The 26,072-nt window shown below is 41.4% G+C and overlaps 1 protein-coding gene and 1 long non-coding RNA gene across 3 annotated transcripts; one reads left to right on the top strand and one right to left on the bottom strand.

The window, feature by feature from the left end:
• Positions 1–205: 205 nt before the first annotated feature.
• On the top strand, positions 206–5,587 carry LOC129836068 (uncharacterized). The gene is made up of 3 exons (XR_008756606.1): positions 206–613; positions 1,228–1,371; positions 1,527–5,587. It is a non-coding gene; the product is annotated as an uncharacterized LOC129836068 (long non-coding RNA).
• Positions 4,147–26,072, bottom strand: si:ch211-223a10.1 (putative ZDHHC-type palmitoyltransferase 6). 2 transcript variants are annotated; one of them, XM_055901821.1, is made up of 10 exons: positions 25,743–26,072; positions 18,543–18,678; positions 17,988–18,098; positions 14,612–14,744; positions 14,059–14,237; positions 13,750–13,823; positions 13,440–13,602; positions 13,243–13,328; positions 10,590–10,780; positions 4,147–5,310 (listed from the first exon to the last, which is right to left on the bottom strand). In XM_055901821.1, the coding sequence occupies exons 1-10, from the start codon at positions 25,852–25,854 to the stop codon at positions 4,834–4,836; spliced, it is 1,662 nt and encodes a 553-aa protein (XP_055757796.1). In that variant the 5' UTR covers positions 25,855–26,072; the 3' UTR covers positions 4,147–4,833. The 2 variants fall into 2 exon arrangements, with proteins under 2 accessions (XP_055757796.1, XP_055757797.1); XM_055901822.1 differs by lacking the exon at positions 18,543–18,678 and having other exon boundaries at positions 25,743–25,831.

The raw sequence follows: 26,072 nt of genomic DNA, 5'->3' as shown, positions 1-26,072 counted from the left end.
TCCTCCTCCGGCTACATTGACTTCAATACAAAACCTAGGAGGCTCATACTTCTCACCCTCTTCCATAAACCTACTTGGTAATTTGACGACTTCCGGAGGATGTCCAACCAATCGAAGCTTTTGCAGTATGAACTGACATGTTGTCCATCCAATCATAGGAACAGATAATTCATCTAGTGTGGTGTATTGGGGTTGTGCTGCAGAACATCATGGGGGTCCTATGTGTGGAGAAGCTTGGTGAATCGGTGACATTGTTGGACAGTTAGAGACTGAGATAATATCCCCCAAAAACTATTTGATTAAAATTAGTTTCTTCAAACTACAGGAAACAAATGAGTTAAATTATATATATTGTTTTCTTGATTTTAGAACTTCATTTTTGTGTGTTGAGTTTATTTATTTCAGTTTGCTTTGCTAACTTTAGTAGCAAGAAGCTAGATAGCTACCAGAGTGCAGTTTTCTCTGCCAGAATGTCTTCCTACGACAATGTAGCGCATTTATTTTGTTGAAGAACCCCTTTCGTTGCCCAAGATTCAAGCTTCTGGGAAAAAACTGCATCGATCATGTAATGGACGAAGTTCTGCATATTCAAACTGCGCAACACAATGAGAAGGTACTGTAAGAATAAACTGGGATGTTCTCAAGCAGTTTATCGACACTACTGTATTTCTGGCCATGTAATTGTTGGCTTTTAGGGGGCATGATGAAAGGGAAAGTTCCTCTTACATGGAGCTTGCAGAGGAAATTGCACTTTACAATGCTTTACTTACTGAGCATTTGGAAGATCCTACGGTCTTCTCTGGAATGTCGAAATCAATTCAGAATGATTTAACAGCTTTCATTGCATCATCCATTAAAAGTGAGATTAAAAGGGGTTGACTCAGCGCGTTTTTTTCGCATGGCAAATGGATTAAACCACAGACATCAGCTGTAGCTCGCAGTTATCAGTTTTCATCAGGTATCAGTGCTTTATTCTAGAACGTTTCTTGGGCTACCTTGATACGTCAAGAGGGCGAGATGCGCAGTTCGCGTTTGACTTTGTGAATTCTCAGATGTCTGAGTTTAATTTAATGGAGAAACGCGTTGCCCATTATGAAGACGTTGCTGTAACGGACTGTAACCGCTATTTCTGTTTGCAGCGGAGTAAATGACTTTATGTAGAGCGAATTACATTTTCAAATCAGGGATTCATGTGTAACTCAATGTATCTGCTATTTGTATTTACAGCTAAGTCCCCTCCTGTTCCCTGATTAAGCCATGGTGGCCTCTCCACTTCACTACCAGTGTCAACTCTCTCCCGACATGAACTGAAGCCACGTCTCATGTGCCCTCTCATCCACTGGTGCATTGAATGTTTCATCTCCAAGCACTGTGAGTAGCTCTGTCAATTGACTCTACATACAGTGATGAGAGAAAATCAGATGAACACCATCACATTATTACACATCAATGTGATTTTTATCCTTGCTTGGACTAATGGATTCTTAGCTTTGTTGTCTAAATGTGTTGTGTTATGCCTTCCCAAGTCCTGCCCTCAGAGGATGAGTTGAGCTCTTCTCCAACACCATCCATCCATGATGAGCCTGTCCTGCACTGAAGTCAAGCCTCCGAACACACCCCAACTCATACTCTCATCCAAATCACTGCTGTGATATCTTCCTGACACTAAGCAGCCATCTCATTCTCATTGCCCATAATATTTGACCATACATGTCTTTATTAAATGTCTTAGGTTGAAATCATTTCTTCGATTTTTTTTTAAACACGCATTATCGCTTCTGTGGGGTCTGCATTTATACCGTGGGTCTCCCATTCACCTCAATTTTTTTCAATCACTAGCCTCCACTGATGCTTATGGTGTTCTAGCTATTCACTCTTCACACTCTGATAATGTTTGTTTATTCCATTGCTATGGTCACCGGCAGCTGTCCAAGACAATAATCACATCATGACACATACAATCCCCTCTGATCCTGGAAACTCGAACCAGACCAGCTCACCAATAAGACAGAGATAATTAACATTATATGATTTGATTGGCTAATGGAAAAGGACCAGATGGAATGGTATGCCAGGAACAGAGGCGATGCCACGTCAGAAAATTGCTACTGCTAGAATCCATAATGCCGATTTAGGGAGTATGTTTGTGTATGTGTGTGTGTGCATGAGAGTGTGCAAGTGAGAGTGGTTGTAAGCGAGTGACAAAAGAGAGAGAGAGAGTGGGAGAGAGTAGAATGGATGTTAGAGAGAGATAGGTCTTCTGGCCTCCTCAACATGTACAGACTGCTTTCTCCCATCTTAAACACTGTATATAGAGCAGGCCATACAGAGGACATTCAATAATATTGCATGGAACACAAAAGGCTAATCCGCTCAGATACAGTGCCTTCGGAAAGTATTCAGACCCCTTGACTTTTTCCACTTTTTTTTTTTTTACAGCCTTATTCTAAAATGGATTAAATAAATACAAATATTCAATCTACACACAATACCCCATAATGACAAAGCGAAAACAGGTTTTCAGAAATGTTTTCAAATGTATTAAAAATGCAAAACAGAAATACTTTATTTACATAAGTACCCTTTGATATGAGACTCGAAATTGAGCACAGTTGCATCCTGTTTCCATTGATCATCCTTGAGATCTTTCTACAACTTGATTGACAACTTGAGTCCACCTGTGGTAAATTCAATTGATTGGACATGATTTGGAAAGGCACACACGTCTATATAAAGGTCCCACAGTTGACAGGGCATGTCCGAGCAAAAATCAAGCCATGAGGTCGAAGGAATTGTCCGTAGAGCTCTGAGACAGGATTATATCGAGGCACAGATCTGGGGAAGGGTACCAAAAAAGTTCTGACAGAGCTCAATAGTTATTTTGTGGAGATGGGAGAACCAGAAGGACAACCGTCTCTGCAGCACTCCACCAATCAGGCCTTTATGGTAGAGTGGCTAGACGGAAGCCAAATCCTCAGTAAAAGGCACATGACAGCCCACTTGGAGTTTGCCAAAAGGTACCTAAAGACTCTCAGGCCATGAGAAACAAGATTCTCCGGTCTGATGAAACCAATATTAAAAGCTGTTTGGCCTGAATGCCAAGCGTCATGTCTGGAGGCTACCTGGCCCCATCCCTACGGTGAAGCATGGTGGTGGTAGAATCATGCTGTGTGGATGTCTTTCAGTGGCAGGGACTAGAAGACTAGTCAGGATGGAGGCAAAGATGAACAGATGTACAGAGAGATCCTTGATGAAAACCTGCTCCAGAGTTCTCATGACCTCAGACTGAGGTGAAGGTTCACCTTCCAACAGGACAATGAGCCTAAGCACACAGCTAAGACAATGCAGGAGTGGCTTCGGGACAAGTCTCTGAATGTCTTGGGAATGGCCCAGACTTAAGCCTGATCGAACAGCTCCGGAGAAACCTGAAAATAGCTGTGCATTGCTGCACCCCATCCGACCTGACAGTTTGAGAGGATCTGCAGAGAAGAATGGGAGAAACTCCCCAAATACAGCTGTGCCAAGCTTGTCGCGTCATACCCAATAAGAATCGAGGCTGTAATCACTGCCAAAGGTGCTTCATCAAAGTACAGAGTAAAGGGTCTGAATAATTATGTAAATGTAATATTTCAATTTTTTTATTGTGTTTTGTGTGTAGATTGAGGGTAAAAAAACAATTTCATCAATTTTAGAACAAGACTGTAACCTAACAAAACGTGGAAAAAGTCAAGGGGTTAGAGTACTTTCCGAAGGCACTGTACAGTATATACATTACCCGACTAAACCACGCTTAGATGGCTACTGAATCATCATCCTTTAATCTAGCAATATGTCCCCATGGGATATTGAGGAAATCAGTGAGAGTAATGGGAGATGACTGGATGTGGTCTATTAGCAGTGTTGAGTCTTGGTTTTGCTATAGAGTAGGTCAGAGTCACGACATGTTATTAGCCAATGTTAACATGTGACGAAGGTGGTTTTACATGTTGAACCACTCTTGCCTAATGAGACCTGTAGACTTGTGCTAGCTCCCTGAACTAACGCAGCCATACCGTCATGCAATTAGCCAAATGACATTGTACTTATAAGCTAAAGTCTAGCCACTGTTACCTATGGTTTACACCACCAATAACATAAAAGCATGCATCATTTCATCATATTACTTTTATTTAATTAAAAAGAAACCGGTCACGTTTCAAGTGACCAGTTATCTCCAATGAAACACTGTTTTAAATACACCAATGCATTAAAATGTAAAACAGAAAGCTAACTCCACGGGATATCCTGTAGTAAAATAGTGGGATCCTTCACAGGACAGCACACAATCAGTTGTTCATAAACTAGCTACATTGTTGTAGAAGTACTGTCAGCTTTAAAATAGCTCAGAGCATCACATAAAACTAGCTCTACATGTACAGTATACATAGGAAATGCTTACCAGGACATCGTGTTACGTCAGTGCGTTATGTGAGGAGTGTGACATGTTGATTTGTTTGCTGGCAAGATTTCTGCATTCAGTCTACTGTAGTCTATATATTAAAAGTAGAACGTTTCAATACCTATGTTCAAATATAAAGTTTAACAGATATGTTGACGACCCAACTCCCAAAGACAATAAGGAATATCTAATGTTTAGATCTATTAGAACTAATTCTGGTCTACACACCACTTGTTATATGTTTAATAGCGGTATTAGCTTCCCAAGGTAATGCCTAGGCTTTAGCTCACCATGCTAACCGTCTCACAGATGATCCAGTCGGTTTCAAGAATGGAATATATAATTCATATATACATTGTTCTTCATTACACCACAGGTTTTAGAGTCCATATTTTCTAAATGTCTATGGAGATATTGTCCCCCGTCTGTCCATTATCTAACCGTCTCCTCCCCTCCAATAGGAAGGTAAGAACCGTTGTCCAGCGGTGTCCTAGTGACCGTTGCCGAGTCTCGCAGGTAGGTTTGAAGTAGGTCGTAGTCCCCATGGCGATGGCATCAAACTGTTCTGTCAACAGCCAAGCCTCCCAAAGGATTGTCAGAGCGTTCATTATTGTCAATGTGACCACCCAGAACTGTGCAGCTACTGCCCTAACCAACGACTGGTCCTCAAGGGACACCACCACCACATACAGGTGGTAAATGGCCGCAGCCACGAAAAGGAGGTGGGCTGCGGCCATGGAGAGGACGAAGATGATGAAGAGTCGGTGGTTTCCCCTACCAATGCAGCGGTTCAGGAACAGACAGTGGTGGTCGTAATCCCTCACACACACATCACACAATTTACAGTGTTTAGTATGGTCCGGCTGGAACAACTAGAGAAGAGAGGGAATAGCAGTGAGAAACACGTTCTGTTTGAGTGGTTAACTTGACAAGTTATAGATGCGGACCGGATTGTTAGATCAAAATTTGCTAAATGTGCACCAAAGTGGATGTCAAATCCGTCATGATTTCTGTATTTTAAACAGGCCCACAATGTGGTTAAGTTACATTTGGATATGTTTGTCTGTTTTCGTGCATTAAAATGTAGAAGTTGTCCCTTTTTAGATTTAGAAGAAGTGACTATTAAATGCTAATTCCCGTTTGTATAAATCGATGGTGGTAGTCAGTCGTTTTTTAACGAATGCAGTTGATTGGTAATGATATGAACATGTGTTGGGGTTGACATCCATACAAGCATTATACTCCGATTTGTGCCTCAACATAGTGTGAAATACGCCTAACTGTAGGCTAATTTTGCTGGAGGGCAATGAGGAGACTGGTTCTTTCCCCCACGCGTTTCCATGGCAATTCCATTGTTATGTTCGAGTTCGATTGACTTGTTTACCGCATCTATGCACTTCTATAAATCATATCATAAATACAAAAACTGTTTTAAGCAGGGGTTGGAACCGGTTCAGGGAAAATAACTGAAAACCGTAAAATAACGAAATTTGAGGAACAGAACCAGAACGAAAGTGATCTATACTAACCGGTTAATAACGTTCTGGGCATTTTTTTTTCAGTCCCACAAAAAACGCAACAAAGTGCCTATGCAAAGCCCTCACTGTCACTCAAACTTATTCCAGTGTCTGCCTGCCAGCTGAAAATCATTGCCAGTGTGTAGACTATCTGCCTCTTCCCTTCCTCGGTAGCTAATGACGTAACAAGCATGATTCAGAAATTAGGGAGATCTTTTTTATTAGAATGAATTTACTTTTCAATGCTAGTTACAGATACCATAGTTATCACTTTTCACATTGGATGTATTAACTACAGAAAGGTAAGACGTGTTATTTTAATTCTGGTGCGCACTGCACACACGTTTGTTTGCTAGCTAGCTCCGGTCTAGCTCTCAAACTTTAGGCTGCATTATGTGTAATGTAATGTAACTAATCAAGGGCATACTCTAGTCCAACGTTAGTTAAACCAACTCTCTGAAGTTCAAAGATTTTCAAAAGTTCCTTCATAGAAGCCACCTCCGTATGTATAATTATACGGGCCTTATTCAGATAATGCATGTCATAACAACAAGATGCCTAACGCTCTCTGCGAAATTTCAGTTGCATCTTGCACACCGTACACTACACTTGTTTGTCCAACGCATGTAGCAAGCTGTTCTATCCATTGGTAAAGTAATTTTAATGTCTAGCTAAATGTACAAAAAATATTGTTTTGAGTTTTAAAAAGGAACAGAAATGAACGATATAAACCGCTACTATGTTTTAGTTAGAACTGATTCAGAACTTTATTTTTCTGGTCGGAACGGAATCCCAAAAATTATGGTTTACGGTCCAAACACTTAGACACAACCTAATCCCTCAGCCTTCAAATTAAGTGGACATTTCTGTTGACGTATCATAACGTCTGACAAGTATACACTTGGAGGGTTAGGAAAGAAGGAATGACTTGCAGATGACACAACCCTGTTTTTGAAAGATTTTGATTTGGATCTCTTTTAGTCCCCATTTGGACTAATCTTCCAAGAGTCCTTAAACATTAAAATACAATTTATAATACAAACACATTTCCACATATAACACACTATTACAAACATACATAATATACTAACATAATGACCCAATAAATACTCAATCTAAAAGAATATTGATTCTTCATCTACTATAGTCCCACAACATTTCTATGTATTATATTTCAATTGTTTTAAAATAATGTTTACATTTATATATTGACAACGCATAGATGGTGGTCAATCTATTCCTAGTATTTACGGAATGTCTGTCTCTTACCAACTGAATACCGTTGTGAATAGAACTTGGCCGTTTTAAATGATGTATATGTAACCGATGTAAAATGGCTAGCTAGTTAGCGGTGGTGCGCGCTAATAGCGTTTCAATGGGTGACGTCACTCGCCTTGAGACCTTGAAGTAGTGGTTCCCCTTGCTCTGCAAGGGCCGCGGCTTTTGTGGAGCGCTGGGTAACGATGCTTCGTGGGTGACTGTTGTTGATGTGTGCAGAGGGTCCCTGGTTCGCGCCCGGGTCGCCTGGTTCCCCCGGGTAAATATTTAGCTATCCTTCTGATTATGCATGCTGTTTTAATATATATATATATTTTTACATAGATTAGTTATTTGAGACGACCATGATAAGCAGTTGTCTAGCTGCACTTCCAATAGTTTCGTTTCTGCCACTTCTTCAATTTGTACTCCTCCCATACTTAATTGTATCCCATGCTGTTTTGGCCTTTTCCTAGTGGAACAGACACTTGGTTTTCTTGGTGTTTAAAACAAGTTTGTTTTGGCAAAGCCACTCCCTAATATTCTCCAAATCTCCTTGTAAAGCTTGCTGTACCTGTTGAACCGATTGTCTTGCTGCATAAATTGTAGTATGATCTGCAAATATAGTAGCTTGAGTTTCAGCTAAGGGAAGGTTGTTGGTATATATTAAATAGAGAAGTGGCCCAAGGCAGCTGCCCTGCGGTATTCCACAGTTTAACACGAGGGGAAGAAAATGAACCATTGATATAGGTGGACTGTTTCCTGTCAGTTAGATATGACTGTACCCAATTCAATGCTACCTCCTTAAAACCATAATGCATACATTTTGTCAAAATTATTTCATGATCCACTAAATCAAATGCTGATAAATTGGGCTAAACATTTTTTAAAGAATCCTACTTCAATTTTGGATTTTCATCCCTCATTATTTGTTCTCCCGTTTTGGTGGCCTCAATTTTACGTTACTTTGTAACTATAACATTGATAAGATTCCTGCAGAATTATCTGCTTTTCATAGACAAGTATTCTTAGCATGGTCTTTAATATATAAACATAATTTTTCCCCTCATAGGTATTTCATTTGGAACAATAAGGACATTTTGTATAGAAACAAGTATTTATTTTTTAAGAACTGGTTCAATAATCATATCCTTCTGGTGAGTCAACTTTTTAATGCAGAAGGATTAATACTCAATTATAAGGAATTTTTAACTCGTTACAATATCCCTGTAACACCTAGAGAGTTTGCCATAGTCTTCATGCTATTCCATCTGGGACTCTCATGTTATTTAGAGGTGTAGCCAGACCTCACGTTCTTGACCTACCCTTGCTTAATCCAGTTGACTCTTCAATAGGGAAAATGTTTCTCCTTGCTCCGTCAGAACAATAGGTCTATACATGCTTTATTTCAAAGGGATATTGTATCCATCCCTTATGTCACAAGTTACTGGAATACATTGGTCACTAATATCTGTTGGGAAAAAAGTCTGGTTATTACCACACATACTTGCTTGTTAACAAGGTCAAAGAGGTCTCTTTCAGAATGAGCCATAAGTATTACCCTGCGAATCATTACCTGAAGAAACTTAAAAAAGACATTAACATTGATTGTACTTTTTGTGTTGAGCATCCAGAAACAGTTTCACATTTATTTTGGCATTGTCTACATGTAAAACAATTATGGAAAGATATTCACAGTTTTATAATTGTTAATCTTCTTGATGACTTTTGTTTTTTATGAGAGAATGCTGCTTGGTTTCCTTAACCATAATAAAGAAGAACAATTTTACCTGAAATCTAATTGTGCTAATGGAAAAATGTCATATTCATAAATGTAAATTCACCCCCAAAAACACGCTTCTGTGTTTTCTATAAGGAATTTGAGCAGTACATTAAGACCATTATACAGTCTTCCAATAAGAAAGCTGTTAAAACAATCAATATGTGTGCATCTTTTAAGGTCTTTCTATAATCTGTCATTTGTTGTACCCCCTAGCATATGTTATCATTGTCTGTTTGTATACTTCTTGTATGTATACTGATTTTTCAAAAAAAAAAAGAAGGAAAAAGAAGGAAGGAATGATTTTTAAAAATGGGCCACCCTTGGCCGGAAATTCGTCACTCATTCATCCCGCGATGGTTGTGTTTCCAGCCACCGGTAACTTGTGGGTGCTTTATATGCACTACAGTCAATTATGAGTGCATGTCTACATATTAAATATATCATTATTAATATACGCCTACTGTATGATAGCTAGCAAACAAATTAGCTAACTAACGTTAGTCTGCCTAGCTGGAACTTCTGAAGAAGGAAAATGTTTCATTTCTACAATTTCCAAAAGATAACCAAACAAAACCATTTACTTTTTACGTAGTAGCAAATGTCTAACTTATTATCTTTCGTTTTTACTTACACTTGTATGTTGACTTCTCCATTGATATTGTTTTTAAGTTTTCGCAGACTTTTCTTAGCGGATGTACAATCGTCGCAAATTGAATTATGGGGAGTTTCAGGCCAGGGGTGAACATAATTGTACACTCACAAAGCTGACTAAAAATGAGGGCTGAGGGGATTACGTTACAAACTTCCCTTGCTTGGCTAATCATTTGGACCACCCGCCAAGATGGCGACGGGGATTCCCCCAAGGGCATAAGGCGAGGGTAAGTGGACGAGGGTGTGTCTTAAGTGTTTGGACTTCAACCGATGGTTCTGTTCAGAACGAAACGATTGAAAAATACCTTTTGGTTCCAACCCTTGGTTTTAAGTGACAGTGTTGGCAATTCCCAAAAATACAGGAAATTCAATTAATTAAGTAACAAAACATTTACAGAAAACTCAGCTTATCGCCATCTGCTGCTATTGATGAACACCCACTGTAAAACATTTTTTAAGTTGAGTCAACTTTTAAATCAAGGCAATCTGCTGCAACACAATTTTTAGTTAACTCAATTTTGGGGCAGGAAAGTTCTGGGTACATAGATTCCTTTGTTGTCTCAACACACTTGCCAAAGTTGAGTAATCTAGAATCTAGAGTTGAGTAATCTAGAAAACTGCTGACTGGATCGATGCGCCGTTTGGTGAGCATTTAAGGAAATGTAGTTCTCTGTGGATGTGCACAGTTTTGTTCGGGAATATGGAGGATGGATGAAAAAAAGAAATCGGAAAAAGGCAAATTAACATGCATTGCCCAATTAAATTTCATCACCACTATAATACAATGACCAAAGGAGGGCAGGATAAACGTATTTCTCGACACAACTCGATCCTCAGCTGCATCGCTAACTTAACCGTTTCTCTTCTCACAGTAGATAAAGAACCAGTGCGTTTTCTTGACTCATAATAAAGATTGATTGATTGGTGGATTGGTTCTCCTCACCTCACAGTAGATGCAGAACCTCTGAGGATTCTGTTTTTTCTCCAGCAGGTCTGCTATGGAGGAGTAGCGAGGATCTGCATCTCCCGGTCCCAGCTCCCCAGGATCCTGGGTTAGAATCTTCCAGAACATGGCCAAAACCATAGAGAACTGGACCAGCGACACATGACCCAGAACACTATCCCCCCACAAGCGTCACAGCGGGTTAAGGCTCAACCAACAATATACTACATGTAGGCTACACATTTTTTCATATACATATTTTGATGTATGTGTGTATATGTATATATATGTGTGTGTGTGTGTGTGTATATATATATATATATATATATATATATATATATATATATATATATATACACACAAATATGCATATATATATATATGTATATATATATATATATGTGTGTATATACACTGCTCAAAAAAATAAAGGGAACACTTAAACAACACAATGTAACTCCAAGTCAATCACACCTCTGTGAAATCAAACTGTCCACTTAGGAAGCAACACTGATTGACAATAAATTTCACATGCTGTTGTGCAAATGGAATAGACAAAAGGTGGAAATTATAGGCAATTAGCAAGACACCCCCAAAAAAGGAGTGATTCTGCAGGTGGTGACCACAGACCACTTCTCAGTTCCTATGCTTCCTGGCTGATGTTTTGGTCACTTTTGAATGCTGGCGGTGCTCTCACTAGTGGTAGCATGAGACGGAGTCTACAACCCACACAAGTGGCTCAGGTAGTGCAGTTCATTCAGGATGGCACATCAATGCGAGCTGTGGCAAAAAGGTTTGCTGTGTCTGTCAGCGTAGTGTCCAGAGCATGGAGGCGCTACCAGGAGACAGGCCAGTACATCAGGAGACGTGGAGGAGGCCGTAGGAGGGCAACAACCCAGCAGCAGGACCGCTACCTCCGCCTTTATGCAAGGAGGTGCACTGCCAGTGCCCTGCAAAATGACCTCCAGCAGGCCACAAATGTGCATGTGTCTGCTCAAACGGTCAGAAACAGACTCCATGAGGGTGGTATGAGGGCCCGACGTCCACAGGTGGGGCGCCACTGGCGCCCTGTGCTCTTCACAGATGAAAGCAGGTTCACACTGAGCACATGTGACAGACGTGACAGAGTCTGGAGACGCCGTGGAGAACGTTCTGCTGCCTGCAACATCCTCCAGCATGACCGGTTTGGCGATGGGTCAGTCATGGTGTGGGGTGGCATTTCTTTGTGGGGCCGCACAGCCCTCCATGTGCTCGCCAGAGGTAGCCTGACTGCCAATAAGTACAGAGATGAGATCCTCAGACCCCTTGTGAGACCATATGCTGACACATGCACATTTGTGGCCTGCTGGAGGTCATTTTGCAGGGCGCTGGCAGTGCACCTCCTTGCACAAAGGCGGAGGTAGCGGTCCTGCTGCTGGGTTGTTGCCCTCCTACGGCCTCCTCCACGTCTCCTGATGTACTGGCCTGTCTCCTGGTAGCGCCTCCATGCTCTGAACACTACGCTGACAGACACAGCAAACCTTTTTGCCACAGCTCGCATTGATGTGCCATCCTGGATGAACTGCACTACCTGAGCCACTTGTGTGGGTTGTAGACTCCGTCTCATGCTACCACTAGAGTGAGAGCACCGCCAGCATTCAAAAGTGACCAAAACATCAGCCAGGAAGCATAGAAACTGAGAAGTGGTCTGTGGTCACCACCTGCAGAATCACTCCTTTTTTGGGGGTGTCTTGCTAATTGCCTATAATTTCCACATTTTGTCTATTCCATTTGCACAACAGCATGTGAAATGTATTGTCAATCAGTGTTGCTTCCTAAGTGGACAGTTTGATTTCACAGAAGTGTGATTGACTTGGAGTTACATTGTGTTGTTTAAGTGTTCCCTTTATTTTTTTGAGCAGTGTATAAACATACATATGTGTGTGTGTGTATATATATGTATGCATGTACACATATATACATACATACACAAACACACATTATTTACTCATATATGATACATATTATATATTTATATACAGTATTAAACAATTAATATATATATACACACATATACACATTATACGTATATATATATACATATATATACATACATACATACATATTTACGCATATGTATAATATATATACTATACGTATAATATGTGGACAATGACCCAAGCATACATTCAAAGTTGTGGAAATTGGCTTAAGGACAACAAAGTCAAAGTATTGTGGGCAGACCTGAAACAGCGTGTGCAAGCAAGGAGGCCTACAAACCTGACTCAGTTACACCAGCTCTGTCAGGAGGAATGGGCCAAAAGTCACCCAACTTATTGTGGGAAGCTTGTTGAAGACTACCTGAAACATTTGACCCAAGTTAAACAATTTAAAGGCAATGCTACCAAATACTAGTTGAGTGTATGTAAACTTCTGACCCTCTGGGAATGTGATGAAAGAAATAAAAGCATGTATTATTCTGACATTTCACATTCTTAAAATAAAGTGGTGATCCTAACTGACCTAAAACAGGGAAATTTTACTCGGATTAAATGTCAGCAATTGTGAAAAACTGACTTTAAATGTATTTGGCTAAGGTGTGTAAACTTCCGACCTCAACTGTATGTTTATATATATATTAGGCAGTACAGTATCACTGTAAGATAAAGGATATTAGGTGGCAGTATTTTGTAGTAGAAACAGACTAGAGAGTGGAACAGTCCAGCTATCATAGTCCCTAGGTAGACGGGGTTGGCCAACCTGCAACACAACAGTTAATGGAACAAAGAACAATACAATGGATGAATATACTGTATAACGCAGACATACACGAACACACAGTTAGCACGCACATAGACACACAGTCTGTACCTCTGGTAGGTGGTCATGCGGTGGAACTGGGAGAATATACTCCTGGCCAGCCAAGGGAAGAGGACGGCGCACGTTATCCCTCCGTAGCCCCCCAACATCGCTGCGATAATCAGAATCACTCCTCCGATCAGACACGGGAAGAATAATGTCCAGTAGTACAGGACTGCACGCACACACACAAACAAAGATCCACGCATGCACAGATACACACAGAAACAATTATACACAGGAACATGATTCGATGTCACACAAAGTTCATTACAGTTAAACTTATCACAGCCTCATTAGAGACTAAAGGCGTAGCACTTACGTGGGGACTCGTCAGGTTTGCTGAAGGGTGGCTCCTTCATGTAGCGGATCAGTAGTTTGGCCAGCTGCAGATGTCTGTGGAAATACAACCCCAACACAGAAAGTGATGGTGGTATGGCAATGGGACAGAAGAGGTTGACAGTGTGATATATTCCTGGGTGGTATTTGTCACACAATGGAAAATGTTTGAAAACTTTTTGCACCTGAAAATAAATACGTTTCTTATTGCACAAGTCCCTGTTTGTGTCTGTTGTCCTCCATTTTGTGCCTAATTAATACCCAGGTAAAGGTTAGAGCTATTGCGACCCACCTGAATGTCCTTCCCTGCCTGCAGAGGTCCAGAGGCGTGTGTCCGCTGTAGGTCTTCAAGTGTAGTATCCTGAAGCCTGATCTCTGTAGCAGTGTCCAACACATCTCTATACAGCCTCTCTCCGATGCCACATGGACCGCTGTCAACCCATCCTCATCCACAGTCTCCACCATACACCTCTGACACACACAAACTTATTTTGAATAGTGCGGCAGCAATCCTAAAAAGTTGAAGGGCACTGCAGCCGAGTGCTCCGTCGGGCTCCAGCTCTTTCAGCAAGCAGCGCATGTTACAGAGATTGTGCCCTTGTTCACCTCCCTCCACTGATTTGAACAGACCTGACTGGAAATACGGTTGAACTCCCACTTTCCCATGCCTCCACTAATTCAACGCTTTTGCATTTGTGCGAAGTAGTGAATGAGTGCACACTTCAGGAGAAAGGAGATATTATTGTGACGCACATAACTCTGGAAGGTAAACTCCCCAATAGAAGGGGGAACATGGAAGTCATCATCAGACTTACTCTCCAAGCAAGTCAGTGTGTACACCTCACCTTGTTTCGGAGCAGGTAGCGGACCACCTCGGTGTTGCCAGCATCCGCAGCCAGGTGTAGAGGTGTGACATTGTACATGTCTCCATCACACCACCTGAACATTCCCGTCTCCCACAGGTACTGCATCGCAACACTGGGAGACACGACGCAGGGTAAGTGTGTGTAGTGTGTGTGCGCATGACACATGTCATGTATTGACATCGTATGTCACTGATGCACAACACATACACGGTGGCAAGAAAAAGTATGTGAACCCTTTGAAATGACTTGTACCTCTGCATAAATTGGTCGTAACGTTTGATCGGATCTTCATCTAATGTCACAACAATAGACAAACACAGTCTGCTTAAACTAATAGCTCAAATAATGATACGTTTTCATGTCTTTATTGAACAACACTGTGTAAACATTCACAGTGCAGGGTGGGAAAAGTATGTGAATCCTTGTATTTAATAACTGGTTGACCCTCCTTTGGCAGCAATAACCTCAACCAAACATTCTGTATTTGCCGATCAGACCTGCACAACGGTCAGGAGTAATTTTGGACCATTCCTCTTTACAAAATTGTTTCAGTTCAGCAATATTCTTGGGATGTCTGGTGTGAACCGCTCTCGAGGTCATGCCATAGCATCTCAATCGGGTTGAGGTCAATACTCTGACTGGGCCACTCCAGAAGGAGTATTTTCTTCTGTTGAAGCCATTCCGTTGTTGATTTACTTCTGTGTTTTGGGTCGTTGTCCTGTTGCGTCACCCAACTTCTGTTGAGCTTCAATTGGTGGACAGATAGCCTTACATTCTCCTGCAAAATGTCTTGATAAACTTGGGAATACATTTTTCCGTCGATGATAGCAAGCTCTCCAGGTCCTGAGGCAGCAAAGCAGCTCCAAACCATGATACTTCCCCCACCATACTTTACAGTTGGGATGAGGTTGATGGTGGTGTGCTGGGCCTTTTTCCCCCCGCCACACATAGTGTTGTGTGTTCCTTCCAAACAACTCAACTTAGTTCCATCTGTCCACATAATGTTTTGCCAGTAGCACTGTGGAACATCCAGATGCTCTTTTGCTAACTTCAGATGCGCAGAAATGTTTTTCTTTGGACAGCAGTGGCTTTTTCCGTGGTGGTCTCCAATGAACACCATTCTTGTTTAGTGTTTAACATATCGTAGACTCGTCAATAGAGATGCTAGCATGTTCCAGAGATTTCTGTAAGTCTTTAGCTGACACTCCTAGGATTCTTTTTAACCTCATTGAGCGTTCTGCGCTGTGGTCTTGCAGTCATCTTTGCAGGACGGCCACTCCTAGGGAGAGTTTCAACAGTGCTGAACTTTCTCTATTTATAGACAATTTGTCTTACTGTGGACTGATGAACATCAAGGCTTTTAGAGATACTTTTGTAACCCTTTCCAGCTTTATGCAAGTCAACATTTCTTAATCTCTTTCGTTTGAGGCATGGTTCACATCAGGCAAAGCTTCTTGTGAAGAGCAAACTCAAATTTTGTGAGTTTTTTTTAAAGAGCAGGGTAGCTCTAACCAACATCTTCAATCTCGTCTCATTGATTGGACTCCACATTAGCTGACTCCAATTAGGTTTTGGAGAAGTTATTAGCGTAGGGGTTCACATACTTCTTCCAACCTACACTGTGAATGTTTAAATTATGTATTCCAATAGACAAAAAAAATACAATCATTTGTGTGTTATTATTTTAAGCAGACTGTGTTTGTCTGTTGTTGTGATTTAGATGAAGATCAGATCTAATTTCATGACCAATTTATGTAGAAATCCAGATCATTTCAAAGGGTTCACATACGTGTACGTAAACTTCCGACCTCAACTGTATGTTGGAGTCATTAAAACTAGTTTTTTAACCACTACAAATTTCTTGTTAACAAACTATAGTTTCAACAAGTCTGTTAGGACATCTACTGTGTGCATGACAAGTCATTATTCCAACAATTGTTTACAGACAGATTATTTCACTTATAATTCACTGTATCACAATTCCAGTGGGTCAGAAGTTTACATACACTAAGTTGACTGTGCCTTTAAAAAGCTTGGAAAATTCCAGAAAATGATGTCATGGCTTTAGAAGCTTCTGATAGGCTAGTTGACATAATTTGAGTCAATTGGAGGTGTACCTGTGGATGTATTTCAAGGCCTACCTTCAAATGTAAATGTGAATTATAAGTGAAATAATTAGTCTAAACAATTGTTGGAAAAATTACTTGCCATGCACACAGTAGATGTCCTAACAGAATTGTTGAAACTATAGTTTGTTAACAAGAAATTTGTGGAGTTGTTGAAAACGAGTTGTAATGACTCCAACCTAAGTGTATGTAAACTTCCGACTTCAACTGTATATACATACATACATACAACCGTTCAAAAGTTTGGGGTCACAGCAAAGCAATTTTTTTTGCCCATTAAAATCAAATTGATCAGAAATACAGTGTAGACATTGTTAATGTTTTAAATGACTGGCTGGAAACGGCAGATTTTTTATGGAATACCTACATAGGCGTACAAAGTAGAGGTCAACCCGATTTATGATTTTTCAACGCTGATACCGATTTATTGGAGGACCAAAAAAAGCCTATACCGATTAATCGAACAATTTTTATGTATCTGTAATAATGACAATTACAACAATACTGAATGAACAATGAATACTTATTTTAACTTAATATAATACATAAATAAAATCAATTTAGTCTCAAATAATGAAACATGTTCAATTTCAGTTGCGCAAAAGAAGGAAGCTCGCACTGCTCATGCTAGCACATACGCAGATCTCAATCCCATTGAGCACGTCTGGGACCTGTTGGATCGGAGGGTGAGGGCTAGGGCCATTCCCCCCAGAATTGTCCGGGAACTTGCAGGTGCCTTGGTGGAAGAGTGGAACAGATTTACCAGTTCTCACAGCAAGAACTGGCAAATCTGGTGCAGTCCTTTGTTCAGGGACACAGTATTCCATTTCTGTTAGTCACATGTCTGTGGAACTTGTTCAGTTTATGTCTCAGTTGTTGGCAGCAGGTAGCCTAGTGGTTAGAGCGTTGGACATGTAACCGAAGGGTTGCAAGATTGAATCCCCGAGCTGACAAGGTAAAAATCTGTCGTTCTTCCCCTGAACAAGGCAGTTAACCCACTGTTCTTAGGCCGTCATTGAAAATAAGAATTTGATCTTAACTGACTTGCCTAGTTAAATAAAGATTTTTAAAAAATCTAAAAAATCTTATGTTCATACAAATACTTACACATGTTAAGTTTGCTGAAAATAAACATAGTTGACAGTGAGGACGTTTCTTTTTTTGCTGAGTTACGTGTGTGTGTGTAATATTATGTAGCTGTGTGTGTGTGTGTGTGTCTGTGTCCTTACATGTTGCCTCCAGACACTCCATGGTGTAGGGCGGTTTTTCCCTGATGGTCTACCATGCGTAGATCAGCTCCATGCTGCATAATCTGGTGCATCACATATACATTACCGTGCCTGGAGAGACACAGACATCACCGTCAATAATAATTACTATTAATAGCACAATTAATTCTTTACCAGTGCTAGTACACAAGCTTTTTGCTACACCCGCAATAACATGTGCTACATATGTGTATGCGACCAATAAAATTTGATTTGCACTTGTTCACTCCCCCTCAAGGATTTCAAAGCATTTGGACTGATGTAAGCACAGGCTGGAGGGAGGTTCCACCATATGTCTTACACCAGTCCATTCCTTTTACATCCATGAGGGGGAGTGTACGAGTACACATTTCAGGGAGAAGAAGGAGAGACGGGGGCATTTCTAGATGCTCCAGGGGCCCAATGCTCTTCCCCTAGTCCCTTTCCATAGATCTAATAGGACTGGATAGGGGGGCCTATTCAATCCATTAAAATCTGTAGATACTGACGTGGTAGGAGACAGGTAGTGTTACCGACCTGCAGGCTAAGTGGAAGGCCGTCATTCCTGCATCGCAGGTCAGGTTGGGGTCAGCTCCATTGCTTAGCAACAGGTTAACTATCGAACGGTTACCTTGGAAGGCCGCAAAGTGGAGAGGGGTGAAACCACCCCAACCTACACACAGACACAGACGCAGATACAGACCGACACACACAGATGATTAGGGTGCTATAACTGTAAATGATCACATTTATTTGATTACTTACAGATAGTCACTTCAAAACCTAACCACCTAAAGAGCAGTAGGCCTACTATTGTCTCTATACCACTGTCTTTTTAGCTGCTGTGACTTCCTGCCATACTGTCACGGGAGATGTCTGAAAGGATAGACTAACTACTCATCTCAGATCACTGATAAAACAGACAAGGTCCCTCAACATGACAACATCCCAACAGGAGACATCAGCAGTCATCTAAGAACAGTGAGTGGTGATGCATTCTGGAACTGTGTAAAGCGATAGCTGTGTGAAAAAGGCTTCTGGAAAAGCTCTGACAACAATCATCTCAGTATGATCACCTCTGACATGCTTATTATTCAGCATTTCCTTAGAGAAGTTAAGAACAAATTACCTAGAATAACGGTATAACTTAGGCACACTACCCGGACGTCCCCTTAGAATAGGCCAAAGTATGGTTCACCCAAAGTCGGTTTCCTCCTCAACTCAAGGCGGGAGAAAATGAAAAAAATATGCATATTCTCTTTATGAAACACCATTTTCCACCACCATGCTAGAATGGCTATTGCTCGTCCCGGATGTCGCGTACCGCGTTAAGCCAAGTACCGCGTTAAGCCAATCAGGTTGCAGCAGTCTGTATTTTCACCCCTGGTCTGATAGTTTCAAAATGAAAAACAGCCCAAGACCATTATTTCTCTTCCACCAAACTTTACAGTTGGCACTATGCATTGGGACAGGTGGCGGTTTACTGGCATCCGCCAAACCCAGATTTGTCCGTCGGACTGCCAGATGCTGAAGCGTGATTCATCACTCAGAACGCGTTTCCACTGCTCCAGAGTCCAATGGCAGCAAGCTTTACGCCACTCCAGCCGACACTTGGCATTGCGCATGGTGATCTTAGGCTTGTCTGCGGCTGCTCAGCCATGAAAACCCATTTCATGAAGCTACCGACAAACAGTTCTTGTGCTGACATTGCTTCTAGAGGCAGTTTGGAACTCGGTAGTGAGTGTTGCAACCGAGTACACGCGCTTCAGCACTCTGTGCTTCCGTTCTGTGATCTTGTGTGGCCTACCACTTCGAATCAAATGTTATTGATCACATACACATGGTTAGCAGATGTTAATGCGAGTGTAGCGAAATGCGTGTGCTTCTAGTTCCGACCGTGCAGTAATATCTAACAAGTAATCAAACAATTTCACAACAACTACCTTATACACACACAAGTGTAAAGGAATGAATAAGAATATGTACATATAAGTAAATGGATGAGCGATGGCCGTGCAGCATAGGCAAGATGCAGTAGATGGTATATAGTACAGTATATACATATGAGACGAGTAATGTAGGGTATGTAAACATTATATAAAGTGGCATTGTTTAAAGTGACTAGTGATACATTTATTAAATCCAATTTTTTATTATTAAAGTGGCTCGAGATTTGAGTCAGTATGTTGACAGCAGCCACTCAATGTTAGTGATGGCTGTTTAACAGTCGGATGGCCTTGAGATAGAAGCTGTTTTTCAGTCTCTCGGTCCCAGCTTTGATGCACCTGTACTGACCTCGCTTCTGGATGATAGCGGGGTGAACAGGCAGTGGCTCGGGTGGTTGTTGTCCTTGATGATCTTTTTGGCCTTCCTGTGACATCGGGTGGTGTAGGGGTCCTGGAGGGCAGGTAGTTTGCCCCCGGTGATGCGTTGTGCAGACCTCACTACCCTCTGGAGAGCCTTACGGTTGTGGGCAGTGTTGTTGCGCCTTCTTCACCACGCTGTCTGTGTGGGTGGACCATTTCAGTTTGTCCGTGATGTGTACGCCGAGGAACTTAAAACTTTCCACCTTCTCCACTACTGTCCCGTTGATGTGGATAGGGGAGATGCTCCCGCTGCTGTTTCCTGAAGTCCACGATCGTCTCCTTTGTATTGTTAACGTTGAGTGTGAGGTTATTTTCCTGACACCGCACTCCAAGGGCCCTCACCTCCTCCCTGTAGGCCGTCTCGCCGTTGTTGGTAAGCAAGCCTACCACTGTACTGTCGTCTGCAAACTTGATGATTGAGTTGGAGGCGTGCATGGCCACGCAGTCATGGGTGAACAAGGAGTACAGGAGAGGGCTGAGAACGCACCCTTGTGGGGCCCAAGTGTTGAGGATCAGCGGGGTGGAGATGTTGTATCCTACCCTCACCACCTGGGGGCGGCCCATCAGAAAGTCCAGGACCCAGTTGCACAGGGCGGGGTCGAGACCCAAGGTCTTGGCTGATTTATTTTGATTTTCCCATAATGCCAAGCAAAGAGGCACTGAGTTTGAAGGTAGGCCTTGAAATACATCTACAGGTACACCTGCAATTGACTGAAATGATGTCAATTAGCCTATCAGAAGCTCTAAATCCATGACATAATCTTCGGGAATTTTCCAAGCTGTTTAAAGTCAACTTATGTATGTAAAACATCTGACCCACTGGAATTGTGATACAGTGAATTATAAGAGAACTAATCTGTCTGTAAACAATTGTTGGAAAAATTACTTGTGTCATGTACAAAGTAGATGTCCTAACCAACTTACCAAAACTATAGTTTGTTAACAAGAAATTTGGGGAGTGGTTGAAAAACAAATTTTAATGACTCCAACCTAAGTGTATGTAAACTTCTGACTTCAACTGTATAAACTCAGCAAAAAAAGAAACGTCCCCTCACTGTCAACTGCGTTTATTTTCAGCAAACCTAACATGTGTAAGTATTTGTATGAACATAAGACTCAACAACTGAGACATAAACGGAACAAGTTCCACAGACATGTGACTAACAGAAATGGAATACTGTGTCCCTGAACAAAGGGGGGGTCAAAATCAAAAGTAACAGTAAGTATCTGGTGTGGCAAGCAGCTGAATTAAGTACTGCAGTGCATCTTCTCCTCATGGACTGCACCAGATTTGCCGGTGATGTCTGGTGAGGACCTGCCTTACAACAGGCCTACAAGCCCTTAGTCCAGCCTCTCTCAGCCTATTGCGGACAGTCTGAGCACTGATGGAGGGATTGTGCGTTCCTGGTATAACTCGGGCAGTTGTTGCCATCCTGTACCTGTCCGGAAGGTGTGATGTTCGGATGTACCGATCCTGTGCAGGTGTTGTTACACGTGGTCTGCCACTGCGAGGACGATCAGCTGTCCGTCCTGTCTCCCTGTAGTGCTGTCTAGGCGTCTCACAGTACAGACATGGCAATTTATTGCACTGGCCACATCTGCAGTCCTCATGCCTCCTTGCAGCATGCCTAAGGCACGTTTGTGCAGATGAGCAGGGACCCTGGCCATCTTTCTTTTGGTGTTTTTCCAGAGTCAGTAGAAAGGCCTCTTTAGTGTCTTAAGTTTGAATTGCTTACCGTCTGTAAGCTGTTAGTGTCTTAACGACCGTTCCACACGTGCATGTTCATTAATTGTTTATGGTTCATTGAACACGCATGGGGAACAGTGTTTAAACCCTTTACAATAAAGATCTGTGAAGTTATTTGGATTTGTATGAATTATCTTTGAAAGACAGGGTCCTGAAAAAGGGACATTTCTTTTTTTGCATGGGCTGCGTCTCAATCCACCGCATCCGCCTATGTCGCCCTTCCGCATCTGCGGTTGAAAGTGTCAGAGCTACAGCGCTGTTTGGCAGACCGGGAGACGTCCTTAAATTGTCTTCTCACAAAAACGTCTGTAGGATCCAAACAGTTTGGCCTACAAACGAACCCCTCTATAAAAAGGGGACTCTCACGAACACGTTTTGCTCTATGACCCCCCCCCCCAAATCACACGGGGCTCGTTTAAAGGTAACCCATATAAATTAATGGAAGTACGTCGGTAGTTTTGTGACTGTCTTTTTTAAGGAATGTGTTATTCGATGCGTTTCTATGGGCTATACTGTAGTAGTAAAGGCCAAATTGTATATTTTAAATATTTTTTTTAATATATTTTTGTTGATGCCTAAAGGGGTCCTACAATTCCAAATCAAATAGCTAAATGATCCATGGTATGACCTTCTTAAAACAATTCCATATGTCAGCTTAGAACCAACAACATTGTAGTTACTCCACAATACTAGCCTAAATGACAGGGTGACAAGAAGGATATATATTCCAAAACATGTATCCTGTTTGCAATATGGCACAAAAGTAAAACTGTAAAATATGTGGCAAAGAAATGAATACAAAGCATTATATTTTGGTCAAATCCAACATATCACTGAGTGCAATTCTTCATATTTTCAAGCATGGTGGTGGCTGCATCATGTTATGGGTTTGCTTGTCGTTGGCAAGGACTAGAATGTTTTTGGGGATAAAAATAAACAGAATAGAGGTAAGCACAGGCAAAATACTAGAGGAAAATCTGGTTTAGTATGCTTTCCAACAGACACTAGGAGAGAAATTCACCTTTCAGCTGGACAATAATCTAAAACGCAAGGCCAAATATACACTGAGTTGCTTACAAAGACAACATTGAATGTTCCTGAGTTGCCAAGATACAGTTTAAATTGGCTTGAAAATATATTGCAAGACTTGAAAATGGCTGTCTAGAAATTATCAGCAACCAACTTCAGAGCTTGAAGGGTTTTTAAAAGAATAATGTGCGAATATTGTACAATCCAGGGTTGCAAAGCTCTTAGACACTAACCCAGAAATACTCACAGCTGTAATCACTGCAAAAGGCGATTGTAACATGTATTAACTCAGGGCTTGAGTACTTATGTAATCAAAATATAGTGTATATATATATTTTTTTTTTTCACAAAGGTTTGAATTTTTCTTCCACATTACATTAATTTGTATAGATCGTTTACAAAAAAATTACAATGAAATCCATTTTAATCCAACCTTGTAACACAACAAAATGTGGAAAAAGTCAAGGGGTGTAAATACTTTCTGAATGCTCTGTATATACAGTTCATAGTTATCTTATTCTAAAATCCTGATCTACACAAAATACCCCATAATGATCAAGTGAAAACAGGTTAAGACATTTTTGCTAATTTATTAAAAATAAAAAACAGATATCATATTTAAATAAGTATTCAGACCCTTTGCTATGAGACTCTAAATTGAGCTCAGGTGCATCCTGTTTCCATTGATCATCATTGAGTCCACCTGTGGTAAAAATTGATTGGACATGATTTGGAAAGGCACACACCTGTCTACATAAAGTCCCACAGACAGTGCATGTCAGAGCAAAAACCAAGCCACGGGGTCGAAGGAATTGTCCCTAGAGCTCCGAGCCAGGATTGTTTCGAGGCAAAGATCTGGGGATGGGTACCAAAAGGTTCTGCAGCTTTGAAGGTCCCCAAAAATATAGTGGCCTCCATCATTCTTAAAATGGAAATAGTTTGGAAACACCAAGACTCTTCATAGAGCTAGCCGCCAGGCCAAACTGAGCAATCGGGGGAGAATGGCCTTGGTCAGGGAGGTGACCAAGAACCCTTTGGTCACTCTGACAGAGCTCCAGAGTTCTTCTGTGGAGATGGGAGAACCTTCCAGAAGGGCAACCATCTCTGCAGCACTCCACCAAATCAGGCCTGTATGGTAGAGTCGCTAAATGGAAGCCACTCCTCAGTAAAAGGCACACGGCAGCCCGCTTGGAGTTTGCCAAAAGGCACCTAAAGGACTCAGACCATGAGAAACAAGATTCTCGTCTGACGAAACCAAGATTTGCCTGAATACCAAGCGTCACGTCTGTAGGAATCCTGGAACCATCCCAATGGTGAAGCATGGCGGTGGCAACATCTCTGGAGAGACCTGAAAATAGTTGTGCAGCGACGCCACACATCCAACCTGACAGAGCTTGAGAGGATCTGCAGAGAAGAATGGGAGAAACTTCCCAAATACAAGTGTGCCAAGCTTGTAGCATCATACCCAAGAAGACTCAAGGCTGTAATCACTGCCAAAGGTGCTTCAAAGTACTGAGTCAAGAGTCTGAATACTTATGTAAATGTAATATTTCAGTTTAAATGTTTTCATTTATTTTGCTAAAGTTTCTAAATGTTATTATGGGGTATAGTGTCGATTGATGAGGGGGGGAAAAAACAATGTAATCCATTTAGAATAAGGCTGTAACATAACAAAATGTGGAAAAAGTCAAGGGGTCTGAAAACTTTCCGAATACACTATATAGTCTAATGAGTGTGCATAGGGTCAGTACAAGAGTCAGTGCAGATAGTTTGGGTACCATTAATTGACAATTTAGCAGCCTTCTTTTTTTTAATATATGTTTTTATTTAACCTTTAACTAGGCAAGTCAATTAAGAACAAATTCTTATTTACAATGAAGGGGATGGGGGCTGGGATTAAACATTTAAATGTAGGACAAAACACAGATCACGACAAATGACACCACAAATTGACATAAAGAGAGACCTAAGACAACAGCACAGCATGGCTTGTGGGTAGAAGCTGTCTCGGCGCTTGTTGGTCCGAGAGCTGATGCTCCGGTACCGTTTGCCGGACGGTGACAAAGTGAAAAGTCTAGGGCTTGGGTGGCTGGAGTCTTTTACAATGTTTCGGCCTTACTCTGTTTTAGTAGCAAAACGGTACTGTTTGGACTAATGATTACACCCCAGGGTTGAAAAAAAAATTGACCGCTGCAACCTGATTGAAAGAACAGTATGCGAGATCCGGGACAAGCATTGTAGCATGGTGTTTTCTTCTCGCCATTAAATCGAGTTAAAGAGGAAATAGACACCTTTGCGGGCCTGAATGGACAATGTTATGTACGAACCGGTCCACGGGGATACATATAATTGTATAGCCGGCTGCGCACGAAAAGGGTTGGGTTTGTTGAAATTGTCTCCGACGCGACGCGAAAATATCTAGCTACCAGGCCTGTCCTGAGAACAGTCTTGGTTTCCACAAATGCTCTTCTGCAATATGGTAGGCTTTTGGATTTAAAAAAAAATCTAAAATAACATTAATTCCCCAAATGTGTACACAGTTAATTGTTGGCTAATGCATACTACAAAAATGCATAGGCAGGCCTATAAACGTACCTTTCTCTTTGAGGATAGATCGATCATGTTGAATGAAATGTGCACACTGATCAATGTTCCCTCGTTGGATACAGTCAAAAATGTCCCCGTCGATCCTAGGCATCGGAAGCATAATGCGAATACCGTGACGCCTGACTATCACTCTGTCAATGTAAACAACATATCTTTACAGAGACGATACATTGTAACAACAATCATACGTTAATTTAGTAAAGGCCCTTGTCTATCAAGGATTTAGATTTTTTTTGGTCTTTAAACTGTCTGCAGTCACGCATGCTACGTTCACGTTAGGTTAGACTGCAGTTGGCAGGACAGACCCCGCCTAGCGCA

Source organism: Salvelinus fontinalis, chromosome 37 (genome assembly GCF_029448725.1).
Source record: "Salvelinus fontinalis isolate EN_2023a chromosome 37, ASM2944872v1, whole genome shotgun sequence".
Taxonomy (NCBI): domain Eukaryota; kingdom Metazoa; phylum Chordata; class Actinopteri; order Salmoniformes; family Salmonidae; genus Salvelinus; species Salvelinus fontinalis.
The sequence above is the reverse complement of the archived record's forward strand: the minus strand, read 5'-3'. Positions and strand labels throughout refer to the sequence as shown.